The sequence below is a fragment of the Panthera tigris genome, chromosome A3, assembly GCF_018350195.1.
Source record: "Panthera tigris isolate Pti1 chromosome A3, P.tigris_Pti1_mat1.1, whole genome shotgun sequence".
NCBI lineage: Eukaryota > Metazoa > Chordata > Mammalia > Carnivora > Felidae > Panthera > Panthera tigris.
Genome location: NC_056662.1, coordinates 107470237 through 107487130, shown reverse-complemented (window position 1 = coordinate 107487130; position 16894 = coordinate 107470237). Strand labels below are relative to the sequence as shown.

The 16894-nt window shown below is 36.7% G+C and overlaps 1 protein-coding gene across 4 annotated transcripts in view; it reads right to left on the bottom strand.

Moving 5' to 3' along the window:
* The window catches only part of MAP4K3 (mitogen-activated protein kinase kinase kinase kinase 3), a 203706-nt gene that overhangs the window by 49903 nt on the left and 136909 nt on the right, over positions 1–16894 (bottom strand). For 3 of the 4 annotated variants that reach the window (XR_006215916.1, XM_042982110.1, XM_042982111.1), the window contains exons 13-15: positions 15866–15944; positions 11080–11138; positions 9758–9820 (exon numbers count right to left, since the gene is read on the bottom strand). Coding sequence is in view for 3 of the 4 variants with exons in the window: in XM_042982110.1 (XP_042838044.1) it covers positions 9758–9820; positions 11080–11138; positions 15866–15944 (201 nt within the window). In the remaining variant the exon portion in view is untranslated. The remainder of the gene's footprint in view (positions 1–9757; positions 9821–11079; positions 11139–15865; positions 15945–16894) is intronic. The other variant, XM_042982112.1, reaches the window with a different exon arrangement.

Below are 16894 nucleotides of genomic sequence, written 5' to 3'. Positions count from 1 at the left end.
TTGGGGTGCATGTACCCCTTTGAAACAGCACACCCGTATCCCGTGGATAAATACCTAGTAGTGCAATTGCTGGGTTGTAGGGTAGTTCTATTTTCAATTTTTTGAGGAACCTCCATACTGTTTTCCAGAGTGGCTGCACCAGTCTACATCCCCATCAGAAGTGCAAAAGAGATCCTCTTTCTCCGCATCCTCGCCAACATCTGTTGTTGCCTAAGTTGTTAATGTTAGCCATTCTGACAGGTGTGAGGTGGTACCTCGTCATGGTTTTGATTTGTACTTCCCTGATGAGTGATGTTGCGTTTTTCATGTGTTGGTTGGCCATCTGGATGTCTTCTTTGGAGCGGTATCTATTCATCTCTTTCACCCATTTCTTCACTGGATTATTTGTTTTTTGGGTGTTGAGTTTGATAAGTTCTTTATAGATTTTGGATACTAACCCTTTCTCTACTATATCATTTGCAAATATCTTCTCCCATTCTGTCGGTTCCCTTTTAGTTTGGCTGATTGTTTCCTTCGTTGTGCAGAAGCTTTTTATTTTGATGAGGCCCCAGTAGTTCATTTTTGCCTTGGTTTCCCTCGCCTCCGGAGAAGTGTTGAGTAAGACGTTGCTGCGGGCAAGATCAAAGAGGTTTTTGCCTGCTTTCTCCTCGAGGATTTTGATGGTTTCCTGTTTTACATTGAGGTCTTTCATCCATTTTGAGTTTATTTTTGTGTCTGGTGGTCCAGGTTCATTTTTCTGCATGTCGCATCCAGTTTTCCCAGCACCACTTGCTGAAGACACTGTCTTTATTCCGTTGGATATTCTTTTCTGCTTTGTCACAGATTAGATGGCCATACGTTTGTGGGTCCATTTCTGGGTTCTCTATTCTGTTCCATTGATCTGAGTGTCTATCTTTGTGCCAGTACCATACAGCTTTGTAATATGGCTTTAAGTCCGTAATTCAAGGGTTTCTTAAAGTACTTTTCTTATTTACTAATAATGATCAACTGGGTATACCTTTCTGACATATTTGTTTTTTTTTAAAGTAAGCTCCACGCCCAGCATGGAGCCCAATGCGGGGCTTGAATTCATGACTGGGATCGAGACCTGAGCTGAGTCCAAGCTGGACACTTAACTGAGTGAGCCACCTAGGCACCCCTTTCTGACATGTTTTAAATTATAATTTAAATTTTTTATTCTTACTTTTTCAAGTATACCATAACTTTCTTCAGAGCAAAGATTATGTTACTACTTATGTTCCTCCACACCAATTAACATGTTTTCCATATAATTAACTTTAAATATATTTTTCATTATTGTATAGGCTAAAATACCCAGAAAAACTGGGCAAATTAGAAAAAATTGGCATCAATTAAACAGGTGTATAATTTTTAAATCTAAAGACAGTACGTTAGATAAACCCATTTTTATGGTTATGGGCAAAACTCTTACTATTTCTTTAATAATATATATTTTTTCACTAACATATCCTAAGTATTATCATTCCTCCATGAAATAAATATAAAAATGATTAAGGATATGTTTACATTTCTTTTTTTTAATTTTTATTTTTTTCCACATTGGTAAATATGTATCTACTGTATTATTCTTTTTTTGAAATTTAAACTCAAGTTATTTAACCTGTATGTAGTATTGGTTTCAGGAGTAGAATTTAGGGATTCATCACTTACATATAATACCCTTATCTCAACAGTGCCCTCCTTAAGGTCCTTCAGCCATTAGTCCATCCCCCATCCACCTTCCCTCCAGCAAACTTTAGTTTGTTCTCTGTATTTAAAAGTCTTTTATGGTTTGCCTTCCTCTCTGTTTTTATCTTATTTTTCCTTCTCTTTTCCTACGTTCATCTGTTTTGTTTCTTAAATTCCACATATGAGTGAAATCATATGGTATTTGTCTTTCTCTGACTGACTTATTTCGCTTAGCATAATACACCCTAGTTCCATCCATGTTGTTGAAAATGGTTACGATTTCATTCTTTTTTATCACAGGATAGTATTCCATTGTACATATATGTATATATCACATCTTCTTTATCCATTTGTCAGCTGATGGACATTTGGGCTATTTCCCTAATTGGCTATTGTTGATAGTGCTGCTAAACATTGGGGTGCATGTGCTCCTTCAGCATTTTTGCAGCCTTTGGATAAATACCTAGTAGTGCAATTGCTGGGTCGTAGAGTAGTTCTATTTTTAATTTTCTGAGGAACCACCACACTGTTTTCCAGAGTGGACACACCAGTTTGCATTCCCACCAACAGAGCAAAGGGGTTCCCCTTTCTCCTTATCATCACCAACATCTGATGTTACCTGAGTTAATTTTAGCCATTCTGACAGGTGTGAAGTGGTATCTTATTGTAGTTTTGATTTGTATTTCCCTGATGATGAGTGACGTTGAGCACCTTTGCATGTGTCTGCTGGATGTCTGTGTCATCCGGATGTCTTATTTGGAAAAGCGTCAATGCATGTCTTCTGCCCATTTCTTCATTGGATTATTATTTTTTGGTTTATTATTGGTATATCTGGTTTATTATGAATTATTATTCATTGTTTTTTTGGGTGTTGAGATTGATAAATTCTTTATAGATTGTGGAAACTAACCCTTTATCCAATATGTCATTTGCAAATATCTTTTCCCATTCCAAACTCGTCCTATGAAGCCAGCATTACCTTGATTCCAAAACCAAAGACCTCACTAAAAAGGAGAATTACAGGTCAATCTTTCTGATAAACCTAGATGCAAAAATTCTCAACAAGATACTAGCAAATCGAATTCAACAGTACATTAAAAGAATTATTCACCTTGATCAAGTGGGATTTATTCCTGGGTACTGGGCTGGTTCAATATTTGCCAATCAATCATGATATACCACATTAATAAAAGAAAGGGAAGAACCATTATGACCCTCTCAACAGATGCAGAAAAAACATTTAACAAAATACAGCATCCTTTCTTGATTAAAACCCTCAAGAAATTAAGGACAGGGGTGCCTGGTGGCTCAGTTGGTAAAACGTCTGACTTTGGCTCACGTCATGATCTCATTGTGAGTTCAAGTGCCGCGCTGGACTCTGTGCTGACAGCTCAGAGTCTAGAGCCTGCCTCTGATTCTCTCTCTATCAAAAACAAACAAACAAACAAACAAACAAACAAACATTAAAAAAAAAAGACATTAGAGACAGAAGAAACATACCTCATCATCATAAAAGCCATATATGAAAGACCCACAGTTAGTATCATCCTCAATGGGGAAAAATTAAGAGCTTTCCTAAGTTCAGGAACATGACAGGGATGTCCACTCTCACCTGGAAGTCCTAGCCTCAGCAATCAGACAACAAAAAGAAATAAAACACATACAAATTGGCAAGGAAGAAGTCAGACTTTCACTCTTCGCGGATGATATGATACTCTGTGGAAAACATGAAAGACTCCACCAAAAAATTGCTAGAATGGATACATGAATTTAGCAAAGTCACAGGATATAAAATCAACATACAGAAATTGGTTGCAGTGGGGTGCCTGGGTGGCTCAGTCGATTAAGCCTCTGACTCTTGATTTCAGCTCAGGTCATGATCTCACAGTTCGTGGTATCAAGCCCCACGTCCGGCTCTGTGCTGACAGTGCTGAGCCTGCTTGGATTCTCTTTCTCTCTCTCTTTCTCCTGCTTACACTCTCTCTCCCTCTCTAAAAATAAACTTAAAAAAAAATCGGTTGCATTTCTATACACCAATTATGAAGGAGCAGAAAGAGAAATCAAGGAATTGACCCCATTTATAACTGCACCAATAACTGTAAGATACCTAGGAAGAAACCTGATCAGAGAGAAAAGATCTGTATGTTGAGAACTACAGAGAGCTTATCAAAGAAACTGAAGAAGACACAAATAAATGGATAAACATTCCATGCTCATGGACTGGAAGAATATTGTTAAAATGTTGATACTACCCAAAGCAATCTACACATTGAATGCAATCCCTATCAAAATAACACTAGCATCCTTTGCAGAGCTAGAACAATTCCAAAATTTGTATGGAATCAGAAAAGACCCCAAATAGCTGAATTAATGTTGAAAAAGAAAACCAAAGCTGGAGGCATCACGATTATTCCAGACTTTAAACTGCATTACAAAGCTGCAATCATCAAGACAGTATGGTACTGGTGCAAAAAACAGATACAAAGATCAATGGAACAGAATAGAGATCCCAGAAATGGACCCACAAATGTATGGCCAACTAATCTTCGACAAAGCAGGAAAGAATATCCAATGGTAAAAAGACAGTCTCTTCAGTAAATGGTGCTGGGAAAACTGGACAGCAGAAGAATAAGACTGGACCACTTTCTTACACCATACACAGAAATAAATTCAAAATGGATGAAAGACCTAAATGTAAGCCAGGAAACCATCAAAATACTACGGGAGAAAACAGGGAGCAACTTCTTTGACCTCAGCCGCTGCAACTCCTTACTAGAGATATGCCTCTGGAGACAAGGGAAACAAAAGCAAAAACGAACTACTGGGACCTCCTAAAGATAAAAAGTTTTTTTTTTTTTAAACTAAAGTACAATCGACACCTATTACATTAGTTGTAGGCATACAAATAGTGATCTAGACCTCTCTATTCATTGTGCTGTGCTCACCACACTACCATCTATCATCAGACCACATTCTTACAATACCACAGACTATATTCCTTATGTTGTACCTTTTATCCCTGTGACTAATTCATTCGGTAACTGGAAGCCTGTACCTCCCACTCCTCTTCATCCATTCTGCCCATCTCCTCTCCCCTCCCCTCTGGCAACTACCAGCTTGTTCTCTTTATTTATGGGCCTGCTCCTGGGTTTTTTGTTTGATTGTTTGTTTTGGCTTATCTGTTCATTTGCTTTTTGTTTTTTAGATTCCACATATAAGTGAAATCATAGGGTATTTGTCTTTCTCTGACTTATTTCACTTAGCATACCTTCTAGGTCCATCCATGTTGTTGCAAATGGAAAGATCTTATTTTTTGTTATTGCTGAGTAATTAATATTCCATTGTATATATATACCACATCTTCATCCATTCATTTATCTACACTTAAGTTTCAACATCCTGGCTACTATAAATAATGCTGCAATAAACAGAGGGGTGGGCGTGTATCTTTTTGAATTAGTGTTTTCATTTTCTTTGGGTAAATACCCAGTAATGTGATTACTGGATAATATGGTATCTCTATTTTTTCATTTTTTTTAGAAACCTCCACACTGTTTTCCATAGTGGCTACACTAATTTGCATTCCCACTAACAGTGCATAAGGGTTCCTTTTTTATCCATATCCTTGCCAACACTTATTATTTCTTGACTTTTTGATTTTAGCCATTCTGACAGGTGTAAGGTGATAACTCATTGTGGTTTTGACTTGCATTTGCTTGATGATTAGTGCTGTTGGCCATCTTTTCATCGGTTTGTTGGCCAAAATGTCTATTCAGGTCCTCTGCTCATTTTTTAACTGGGTTGTATTTTTGGTGTTGAGTTGTGTAAGTTTTTTCAAGATATTTTGGATATTAACCTCTTACTGGACATATCATTTGCAAATACCTTCTCTCATTCAATAGGTTACCTTTTCATTTTGCTGATGGTTTCCTTTGCTGTTCAAAAGCTTATTTTGGTATTGTCCCAATAATTTATTTATGCTTTTGTTTCCCTTGCTTTAGAAGACATACCTAGAAAAATGTTGCTAAGGCAACAAAAGAGATTACTGCCTATGCTTTCTTCTAGAAGCAAAACTCTTACTATTTAATTACTGCATTATGGTGAAGTTTTTAAATTTAAGCGTCTTCTCAAAATTTGCAGATCTTTATTACTAACAATCCTAGAAATCAAGCTCTGTTCTAATTTTTAAGAAATCATTGTAATGTAATAACGAAAACTGAGATGTAATATTCTCAATTCATTTCTAAAATCATAAAATGAATACATTTAGCACTGAAATCACTGATGATATGGGACTTTTAAGCAACAAGTCTTTAAAAGGGTAAATCTGGGTCCCAAAAGATTTAGAGCTGCCATCTTGGTGCTAAGATGATGGCCAGACATTTTGTGTGCAACAGGTTTCTTTCTAGTGGCCAGCAACAAGTATTTGGAACAGCTGGAAATCTTGCTGACAGTGCCAAAGTTTCAGGACTGATGAAATCAGGGGATTGAAACAGCTATGGACACTTCACACCCATTGGGATGGCTATTATCTCACACACACACACACACACACACACACACACACACACACACACACACAGAAAATAAGAAGCGTTGAAGAGAATGTGGAAAAATTGGAAGCCCATGTGAACTGCTGGGGGGAATGTAAAATGACACAGCTGCTATGGAAAATGGCACGGCATTTCCCTCAAAAATTAAATGTAGAATTACTATATGATGTAGCAATTCCCTTTCATGTTCTATGCCCCAAAGAACTTCAAGTAGAAACTTGAAAGATGTTTGTACACCATGTTCACAGCAACGTTACTGACAATAGTCCAAAGGTGGAAGCAATGCAACTGTCCCATTGATAGATGAATGAACAAACAAAATGTGGTACACACGTGTACATACACACACACACACACACACACACACACACACACACACACACACACACAGGAATATTATTCGACCTTAAAAAGGGAATTCTGACCCATGCAGCAACATGAATGAATCTTAAACACATTGTGACATTATGCTAAGTGAAGTGAGCCAGTCAAAAAAAGACAACTATTGTATGATTCCACATCTGTGAGGTACTTCAAAGAGTCAAAAAATAGAATGGTGGTTGCCAGGCGCTGCAAGGAAGGGGGAATGGGAGTTACTGTTTAATAGGTAAGGAGTTGCAGTGTGGAAAGACGAAAAAGTTCTGCAGATGGATAGCGGTGATAGTTGCACAATATGAGTGAACCTAATGCCACTGAACTGCACACTTAAAAAATCTCACAATGGTAAATTTTATGTTATGTATATTTTACCACAATAAAAGAATAATGGTGCACCTGGGTGGCTCAGGCAGTTGAGCATCCAACTCTTGATTTTGGTTCAGGTCATGATCCCAGGGTTGCCAAGATTGAGGCCCTGCTCAGGATTCTCCCTCTCTCCCTCTGCCCCTCCCTGCTTGTGCACATGCACATGCTCTCTAAAAAAAAAAAAAAAAAAAAAATTAAAGAAAAAGTAACAATAACTATGGGGGCACCTGGGTGGCACCCAACTCTTGATTTCGGCTCAGGTCATGACCTCACAGTTCATGAGATCAAGCCCCGCATCAGTACTGCTGTCAGTACAGAGCCTGGCTTGGGATTCTCTCTCTCCCTCTCTCTGCCCCTTCCCCGCTGGTGCACGCGCACACACGCGCTCTCTCTCAAAATAAACAAACATTAAAAACAAACAGTAAAACAGGTACATTCTTTTCAAAAATAATAATAACCAAAAAAAAAAAATAATAATAATAATAACCATGGAACATATATACATGATTAAAAAGAGAGACCATGAGCGTGAGCTCAGTATTTGGGGTAGATGCAACAGGCAGTGGTTTAGGTTTCATTTCCTGAACCAGCTGCCTTGATCAAACCCCTGGTGGGCTATTATTTAGCTGAGGAGTAAGACCAATTTCAGCTTCTTTGCACCTTAAGTTCCCTCATTTCTAATACAAAGATTTTAATACATTTGAAGCATTTAGAATGCCTGGTGTATAAAAACTTGTAGATGAATGTTAGTTTTTACCATCATCAGAGGTGAACTTTTAAAGTTTGATTTTATAAACTGTAGGGTCTGACAAATATTTTGTTCATCCTTTTCTGCCAGAACTATGTAATTAGTTAACTGTCCCTAAAGCCCTCTGTCACAAGACAGCCTGTCAGCTGCTCCCTCTGTCAGAAACTCCTGATTATTTGGGGGTAGGACAGTTCTAGGGAACAGAGCCATAATTTATTCATGTTACTAGGCTAGTTCTAGAAACCCAGAGAACAGAAGAGAATAACTGTAATTTTAAAGACCATGTTTCTGGGTTTGTTGCTGTTGTCTTTTCTAGAGAATATTAATGATGGTCAGTTTAAGCTTATTTTGTGATCTTTTATTTCCACAACAAATTTCACTAATTGTCACTCTAGCCTATGTATGTGTAATTCTGAAAAAAATCTTCAATCCAGAAGCCGCTGATAGTGTTTTCTTCAGACATTTCATCTCACTTGCCCCTGTGGACAGTTAACTCTCAATCCTGACACTTTCTGGTCCTCTCTGGACCATCGGATGCATCCTTCTTTCTTTCGTGACAGTCCAAGTATTGATATTGACTCTTCCAGCTTTCCAACTGCTTCTTTCTCCCCCATGTTGGTTCTACCTTTAACTGCAAAACACAGGCATCACCCACTGTGGTAACCAGTTTTCTGCACTCCTTCCTTCTTGGGACCTAACTAGGGAACAAATGCAATCATGGTTTCATCTATCACTTCTTCTTTGATGACTTCAATCCTCCTCTTCTGAGCCAATACCATGATTCAAGGAGTAGTATGCCAATTTCATAATTTCAGCTCTTTATCTGCCATCTCTCAAAACTGGCATCTGTGCCGATGACTGTTCCCACATCAATTCCCATGAAACATTGGAGGCATCTGTCCATTCACTTCCTGAAGACTCTATAAGGGTTCCTACACTACAGTGAAATCAGTTTTAGTCCCTTCCTGAAGCCAGATAAGCCACATTAACCCCAAAGCTTTTCTCCTCTGATTTCCATACACTTATTACATAAATATCAGCCTCTCCTCAACAGTCAACACCTGCTGGCAATCCACTGTATATTTTGTTGCACAGCTGAAAGTTTGTATGTCCAAGGAATTTCTTCCCATTAAGACAGCAACTTCCTCAAAAGAGAAATTATGCTCAACATTTTATGTTCTACAAATGTTATAGGGTATAGATTAAAGAATTTATATAAAGAATCATTTAAACTAACCAGAATTGAAAGAAGTACGTTATTAAGGCAGAGAGAAAGGAAAAAGAAAGAAAATTCCAATGAAAAGGCAGAAAAATAGAATCTAAGAATAAATATGGAGGCAACTTCGGGTCCCGGCTACCTACTGAAGTAGAAAAAAACTATTCAATAGCAACTATTAAAGTTACTATTTATTTAATATTTACCAGGGTTAGTTTCCCTCTTTTCTTACCTAATGGTAAAACAGCCTTAATACTTATAACTTCAGAGAGGCTTTAAAATCCAAATTTTGGCCTGAGAAAATGAGATATTACCTAATGCTAAAAAGTTAAAATTTCATCTGAGACAGATTTCATTGTTAACTAGGGGTAAGTTATTTTTTGAAACTATTTCCATATATGTTATATATGCAATATATAAAAATAGCTGTATATATATGAACGGATATGTAATACATATATGGATGGTTTCTAGTTCACTAAAATAAGTCACATTATTAAAATGACATTTTTATAGGGAAATGTAATTTCTAAAAAAACCCATTTGAGTGAGAAAATTAAATACTTTCCATAAAAAAGGAAAATAGATTTTAGTTTTTATTACATTATAATACACTTGAGTAGATACATCTAACTTGTTTTGGAAAAAAATGCTATAATCAATATATAGAACCTTGCTAAATGGCAGGAACTTATAAAATGATGTTTAAACTGGTTCATTAAAATTGAACAAAATATTTGATCAAAAAAATCAAAAACAATTAAGACTAAACAATGCTGACAAAGAAAATCAGAAGATGAGAAATACCAGATTAGATCTTGCAGTGTAGTATATTTCTTCTGAACTGTCCAAAAAACCATCACTGTCGGGCTGTTTAGCAGAGACCAAGAAACCCAAGTTATTTACACTTAAACTAAAAGCCACAAATTCACAAAGGGAAACTGTCACAAATGAGATTAGTCCTGCTAATAATTTTATTAAGGCAAATGCCAAGTCAAATAATCTTAAGAAGCTTGTAAAATAGCAATATTGCAACAACTTTGCTTTGTAATACAGTTTTATTAAACTAGTATATAATTTAAATACATGCAATGCCAACTTCAAAAGAGAAACAGGAAACAAACTCAAACTGCCTTAACAAAGTAACTATTAGCATTTATAAACATCATTACTACTTTTGTTCTTAACCTTCTACATCCTCTACATAAATGTTAGGTTTAAATGTTATAATCATTTTAAGAATTTTTAACATTCCTTTCCTCCATGCTGGTATACTGAATTAGAATAACTCCACTTTGTATACCTTTAGTCAAGTGGGTTCACAAAAGCATTAAGTTTAAGAAAGTTTCCATTTCAATCCTTACTACTTATTAATAGTTACTTTCTTCTCAGTATTGAACAGAAAAAAAAAAAAAAACATATAATCTGGAGCTCTAGGAAACTAATTTCATTAGGATTGATTTTGTTTTTTAAGTCTCATTTTTTAAATTCTTCCATAGGATAGTAACATCTCAAATATTTGCAAAACATGTTGTTTCTAAGACTGAATCTAAAAATATATTATCACATATCTAGGAAGGTGTTTATAAAAAATTAACAAAAAACAGTAATGAAAAGAACATTCATAGAGTTAGCAAGCCTTAAACGAATGACAGACTTGATCTATTATGTATGCCTGGTCTCTCCTGAGTTTTAGTCCCAATAGATTTGACTCTACCCTCATGTTTAGAAAACTGGCTTACACTCTTAAAAGGCTGCCCATAAATTCAATGAGATGTTTTTATTGGTCCAACATTTTAATTTAAAATGGTGGCATTTATCCTAACAAATGCGTACACAAAAAGCCCCTCGAAAACTGGAAAACAAAAATAAAAAAAAAAAATTAACAGGTCAGCATTAAAAACATTTAATAGGAGAATGGTAAAACTAGTACATTTCTCCTAACATTAAGAATATTCGACCTCAGCAACACAGATTTATTTTTTGTAATTTTAGAATTACTTACCTTTTTATTTCCCCAAATGCTTTTGAAAATATCAAGAACTAGACTTTTTAGTCATTACCAATATCACAAAGACTAATTAAAATATTTATTTTTAGTGTTAACATTCCAAGACTACACTACTTACAAGTTCATGATGTGGTTCTGTCTCCTTCCTTAAGGGTGGATCAAATTTTACTTGGCCAACTAAAGAAGAAAAGAAGTAAAGCCATGATCTCTTTCTGTATTCTTAAAGACGTAATAATTTTAGAAGTTACTCTATGGCAATACATTTAATTTTACCATGTACCATTTAGGGATCAAAACCCAATGTTTTAAATTAAGAATCTGTTGGCTGGAAAAAGTCCAAGAAAGTCTAGGTAGGCTATTTAAAGCTAAATCTGTTAGTCCTAGGCCTCTTCCATAGTAAAAAATAAAATTAAATTAAATTAAAAAATGATTAGCAGAATTCTGTGTATGTTACAGTCAGGATCTAACCTACTTCACTGTGACCCAGCATTCACTAGAGAGCATCTAACTCAGGATTTAGGTGGGCAGACAGCAACTGAGGCAGACTACTTTTGGAAGCCAGCCTTCAAGTTGGCCTCTAATGATTCCTGCCTCCTAGTGTTCATCAATTTGTGTAGTCCCTTCCCACATCACCAGCGTTGGTCTTTGTGATCAAATGAATATGGCAGAGTGATGGTGTATCACTTCCAAGGTAAGGCTTCTATCTTGGGCTCTCTTTTGGACTACTTGCTCTGAAGTCATGTTGTGAACAGCCCTAAGGAGAGTCAAGTGGCAAGTAACTGAAGCCTCAGTTAATAGTTACGCAACCACAGAAGCATATCCTCCAGCCCAGCCAAGCCTTCAAATGACTTTAGCCCCAGCTGATATAACTTCATAACAGATGTGAGCCAGAACCACCCAGCAAAGTTGTCCTGGATTCCTGAGCCTCAGAATATGTATGAGAATAAATGTTCATTATTTTAAGCTACTCAATTTTGGGGAAATTTATTATACAACAATAAATAGTACATCACTGTAGCTCAGGTATAAACTACCTAGAGCATATATAAACTGTGCTACTTTCACCTTCTTCCTTGCTATTACAATATACTGAATGTTTCATTATCTTTACCTCTAATTTCCATATCTCACTATCATTATCTGCTTTTATCACCAGGGTAAAGCATTCAAAACCACTGAAATAAAAGCAGAGGCACAAACAAAACATTAAAAAGAAGAAACACAATCACAAATATATCACAGTTCAACTAGTAAGAGCTTCAGCCAAAACAGTCATTCTCAATCAAGGTCAGGAAATGAGTGAAATTTTAAAGTATAATCATTTTTATAATTGTTTTTATTTTAGCTTAGTACGTATGATTTATTGTGAATGTTAATACCAGTTAAAAGAAACCATGAGATTTGAATATTTATCAATAGAAGGGATAAGTGAAAAAGGCTGGGAAAAACAGCCCTGTAAGACCTCCAGTTGTATAAGTATGTACATAGTTTACAGCTGTTATGGACCAGATATCAAATTCTGGCCCCTAGAGATGAGTAGGTTCTTCAGTAATGGGTTCCTCACCCCTGTCCACACATGATCACACATCAAAGATCATAAAATAACTCTTAGGTAAGGTATTAAAATATTTTAATATCTGCCTACCTTACCTTGATACAGGCCTATTGAACAGCTCTCACCTGTATTTGTCATCAAACAGCAAAGTTAAATCTGTGTAATAAATTTACACGAGGACAGTTTGTGCATCTATCTGTCTTGTGTTACTGTCACATGTGAACATACCTGCTTCCCCCCGCCAGAATAATCTGTATATTCTGTATATATATAATCTGTATAATCACTGAGTGCTGGGGAGCAGAGATGTTGTCTTAGACTAACTTTCCTAACAAGGACAAAATCTTAACTGTAGCAGGGCTCCTATACCCCTGTCCTCTGTGGGCAAAGTACTACTCTGTAGTCTGTGGGAATGCATTGCTAGAAGGGGGGGGGGGGGGAACGGCGCAGCACAGTCCCTCTGGAGATTTATTCTTCATGCCTGTTCTCTTCAAACTCCCTCAAGTGATGTCAAGCTTCTGCCACAGAATCTTCCAGCTACTGTTCAAATAATTATTGGTCAACCATCCTAGGCTGCAGTGCTATTTATGATGTTCTTCATAATGTGAGAAAATCCTACTTATCTGTAACTAGCTGTCGATTGGTCTTGATCTGTTTCCTCTACCATCTCCTTGAACATATGTCAAGCCAGACACTGTAAATTTCTATTTTAATATCCAGATGAAAACTCCCTTTTAGCTTGAGACAGCTCCACTCCAACATTCCCACTTGCTGACCCTACACTAGCAATTATGGATCAAAACTAACCCTATTAAGGCAGACAGGAAGAGCCCTGGAATTATTTCCTAAAGCGAGTCTTTGCTTATTGTATTTAATGATATGAAGGCAGAGAGGATTCCTAAAAGGGAAAGAATAACACCCTTTCTGCACAGGAGTCAGTTTTCGTATATATGTTGCTTAAACACCATCTGGTTTCATAAAGAGAAAACCTTCGCTGCATGGAGAGACACCATGTAAATGTAAACATAAAACATTATCAGGAGGAACAACTGTATACAATTTTTAGAATAATTTTTCCAAAGCTTGTCTTTATAGACAACAGCATTAACTATTCTATATTCTATCATATCTCACATAAAGTCATAAAACATTCTAAGAAAGCAGATATTAGAACACTGTGAAAGATTTAAAAGCCTCAAATACCAAACTCACAAATTAACAAAGTGGTGGTTTTAATTCTGTTGCTACCTCAACGAGGGATATGACACCTCTTTTACTGGCAAATGGGGGAGAAGAGACCTGCTCCCACCAAAAGGAGGGCACATGAGAATCTCAGAAAAACTGGGGTATAGGCATCTAGTTTTAAATAGCATACACATGCATATGCAGTTACAAGCTGAGAGTCACAAATATAAATTTGTAAAGAATGATTCAGTAAGAACTGCACTTTGCAATAAAGAGTCTGATAATGTAATTTTTTAAAAGAACTGGATAACAAGATAAAAGTACCTTAAATGAGATTTTCAACAGTACTGAATATATAAAGTTTTCTAAATGAACTACAAAGACATCTCTGATCTTACCATCCGTATTATCAAAGAAAGGACAAAGACATCTTAAGTATTTTTTTTAATTAAAAAAAAAAAAGGAAATTTTGCTCATATACTAAGGTTGTCATTTTCAGAAAAATACTTTTGGAGGAAAATCAGCAAGTTTAAACCATCTGGCTTCAGATGGAGCTTAAAGGTCACACAGGCAATTGCTGGCAAACAGAGTACCAAATCCCAGTCCTGGGCTTTTTGTACAATGCACGGTACTTTCTTTCAAGAGTTTCCTCCTTTTTTTTTTTTTTTTAACGTTTATTTATTTTTGAGACAGAGAGAGACAGAGCATGAATAGGGGAGGGGCAGAGAGAGAGGGAGACACAGAATCTGAAACAGGCTCCAGGCTCTGAGCTGTCAGCACAGAGCCCGACGCGGGGCTCGAACTCACAGACTGTGAGATAGTGACCTGAGCCAAAGTCGGACGCTTAACCGACTGAGCCACCCAGGCGCCCCAAGAGTTTCCTCCTTTTTAAGAGTACTTCCAAGTAGCACCAGCACAAAGCTTTTCTAAGAACTTAATATACAGTGTATGGTCCAGCCAAAGTTTCAAAGGAAGTTTACAAAGGACTTGCAGTGTAAAAGCCACACAAGTGTGATGAGGCGGTTTCTGAAACGGAGCAGTGTTTGTGAAAGACCACTGGGCTGGAGGCTGAGGGATCCAGGGCTTGCTGTTAACCTGGAGTCTCCCTCCATCCCACAGGCAAATCTCTTCATCTCTGCATTTCTTTTGTTTTTTTCCTACTAAATGGTGTCTGCCACTACTTATTTATTAGCTTTTCAGACAAAGAGGTGGATTCATCTTGAAGTATGAAATGTATTATTATAATTAGCATTACTAATCTAGCCAAAAATTGGGAACAGCTTCTTTTCAGTAGTTATCTTTAAGTTACCACATAATTTCACTAAAGCCATTTTGGATTTTAGGTCCTTCAGGATACATCTTTAATTCACAGAAAACTGTTATCACAGTGCCCGATTGCACTAAATTAGTATTCTAAGTCATAGAGAATTAATGCTTCCAAAAAGAAAAACGAAGTTCAGGCACTATTATTGCAGATTCCTGCTGGCAGAGTTCATCACTGATGAGCTGACAGCACCAGATTCCCTGTGAATGAAAGGTCTGTCTCGGTGGGCCCATAACTCGCTCGTGTACATAAGAATTACCCAGAGGGCTGTTTTTAAAAGACAGATTCCTGGGCTGACCCAAGACCTAGTGAATCAGAATCTGTGGAAAAGTGGGGCTTGGAACCTAGTTTTAAAGGTGCTCAGGACACTCAGACGCTAAGCCAGTTTGCAGATCTCTATCTCTCCTTGCTACTCAAAGTGTGGTCCTGGAACCATAAGCGTCTCCATAACCTGGGAGCTTGTGAGAAGTAAAGAACCTCACTCCCACAGCAGATCCACTGAATCAGAAACCACTTCAACAAGCTCTCAAGGTTAGTTGTACACACCTATCGGTTTAAGAAGCAGTGCCTCAATTACTTCTGTCCTGCCTGGTTGAGGGATTTTATTCCTCCTCCCAAACAATAACAACATGAATACATCCCCTCTCTTGCCACAGAAAATCCCCCAGGAATAAAGTAAGTAAAAAATTTTTACTGCCTTAATTAAACTCTACCTTTAAAAAGATTTACTAAGAAAGACTATTTGGAAAAAAATGAAACAAAAGTAATTGTTAACTAAATTACAACCTGAAATCTTATTTCTCATTGTTAAATTATGAACTGTGTAAAGTATATACTTACAGTTTATCTCCGAGCGGGTTTTTTCTTCTCTTACATTTCTACTTGTTGAGTGAATTCTATGTGGTACAGCAACAAGAGGCTAGGAAAAGACCAAAATCAATGATAATGTGGCATTTGATAATCAAGTCACAGTCTGGTCCACAAAATTACCCAAATGTGAAAGAAATACCCCATTTTATGCAAACACGGGACAAAATATAATGATTCTGTGGTTATTTTTTACAAAGGAGGCAACCAGCAACTGGGAGCTTCTAAGATTATGGATATATTTTATCCACAGCAGGTTCCCAATAAACGTTCTCTGAAATAAATAGAAATAAATATCCAAAACTGAGTATTTCAATAATTCAACAGCTGTTCAAAAGCTGCAGCTTTCCCTGTTGCAGAAGAGGATACTGTGATTTAAAAAAAAATCTGCCTCAAGTTCTTCTATCAAAAAGAATGGGGTGAATAAAATGAAACGATGCTAAAGGCATTAAAGATTTATGGTCCTCTTACTTTAGTAAGCATAATTTTTTCCCCCTTCATGTTTCTTCTTGTAGGAACAGCACTCTATTTTCTTTCCTTTTACTGTATTAAAAGCTCTGTGTATTGCCACTTCCAGAGAGAAACATTCAATCACAGACATCCCTCCAACCATATGGAGTACGAGGGGCCTTATCTGAGAAGCTTCTGCAGCTTCCGCCCATACACTTGAAGGTCTCACCTTAAGAGGTGATGCCAGCATCTATTTCACGTACCAAATAGGTTTTTTTTTCTGTGTGTGAAACGCTTCCCTTGAAGTTATTACCTTTGAAGGAGACACACTCGTAGATATATCTTCGTGAAAAATGTAATTCATTCACATTTAAGTTCAAATTAGCAGATTCAAAAGGCAGATCAAGAACAGGACCCAAGTCAACTATTCTCATATTGGGGCGTCTCAGGAAATAAAACCTTATGAATCTAAAAGACCCCAAACACTGAAATACTGATAGTAGTCAAACAGCAGCAAAAGCCATTTCAAAACTGAAGTATTTAAACTTTACG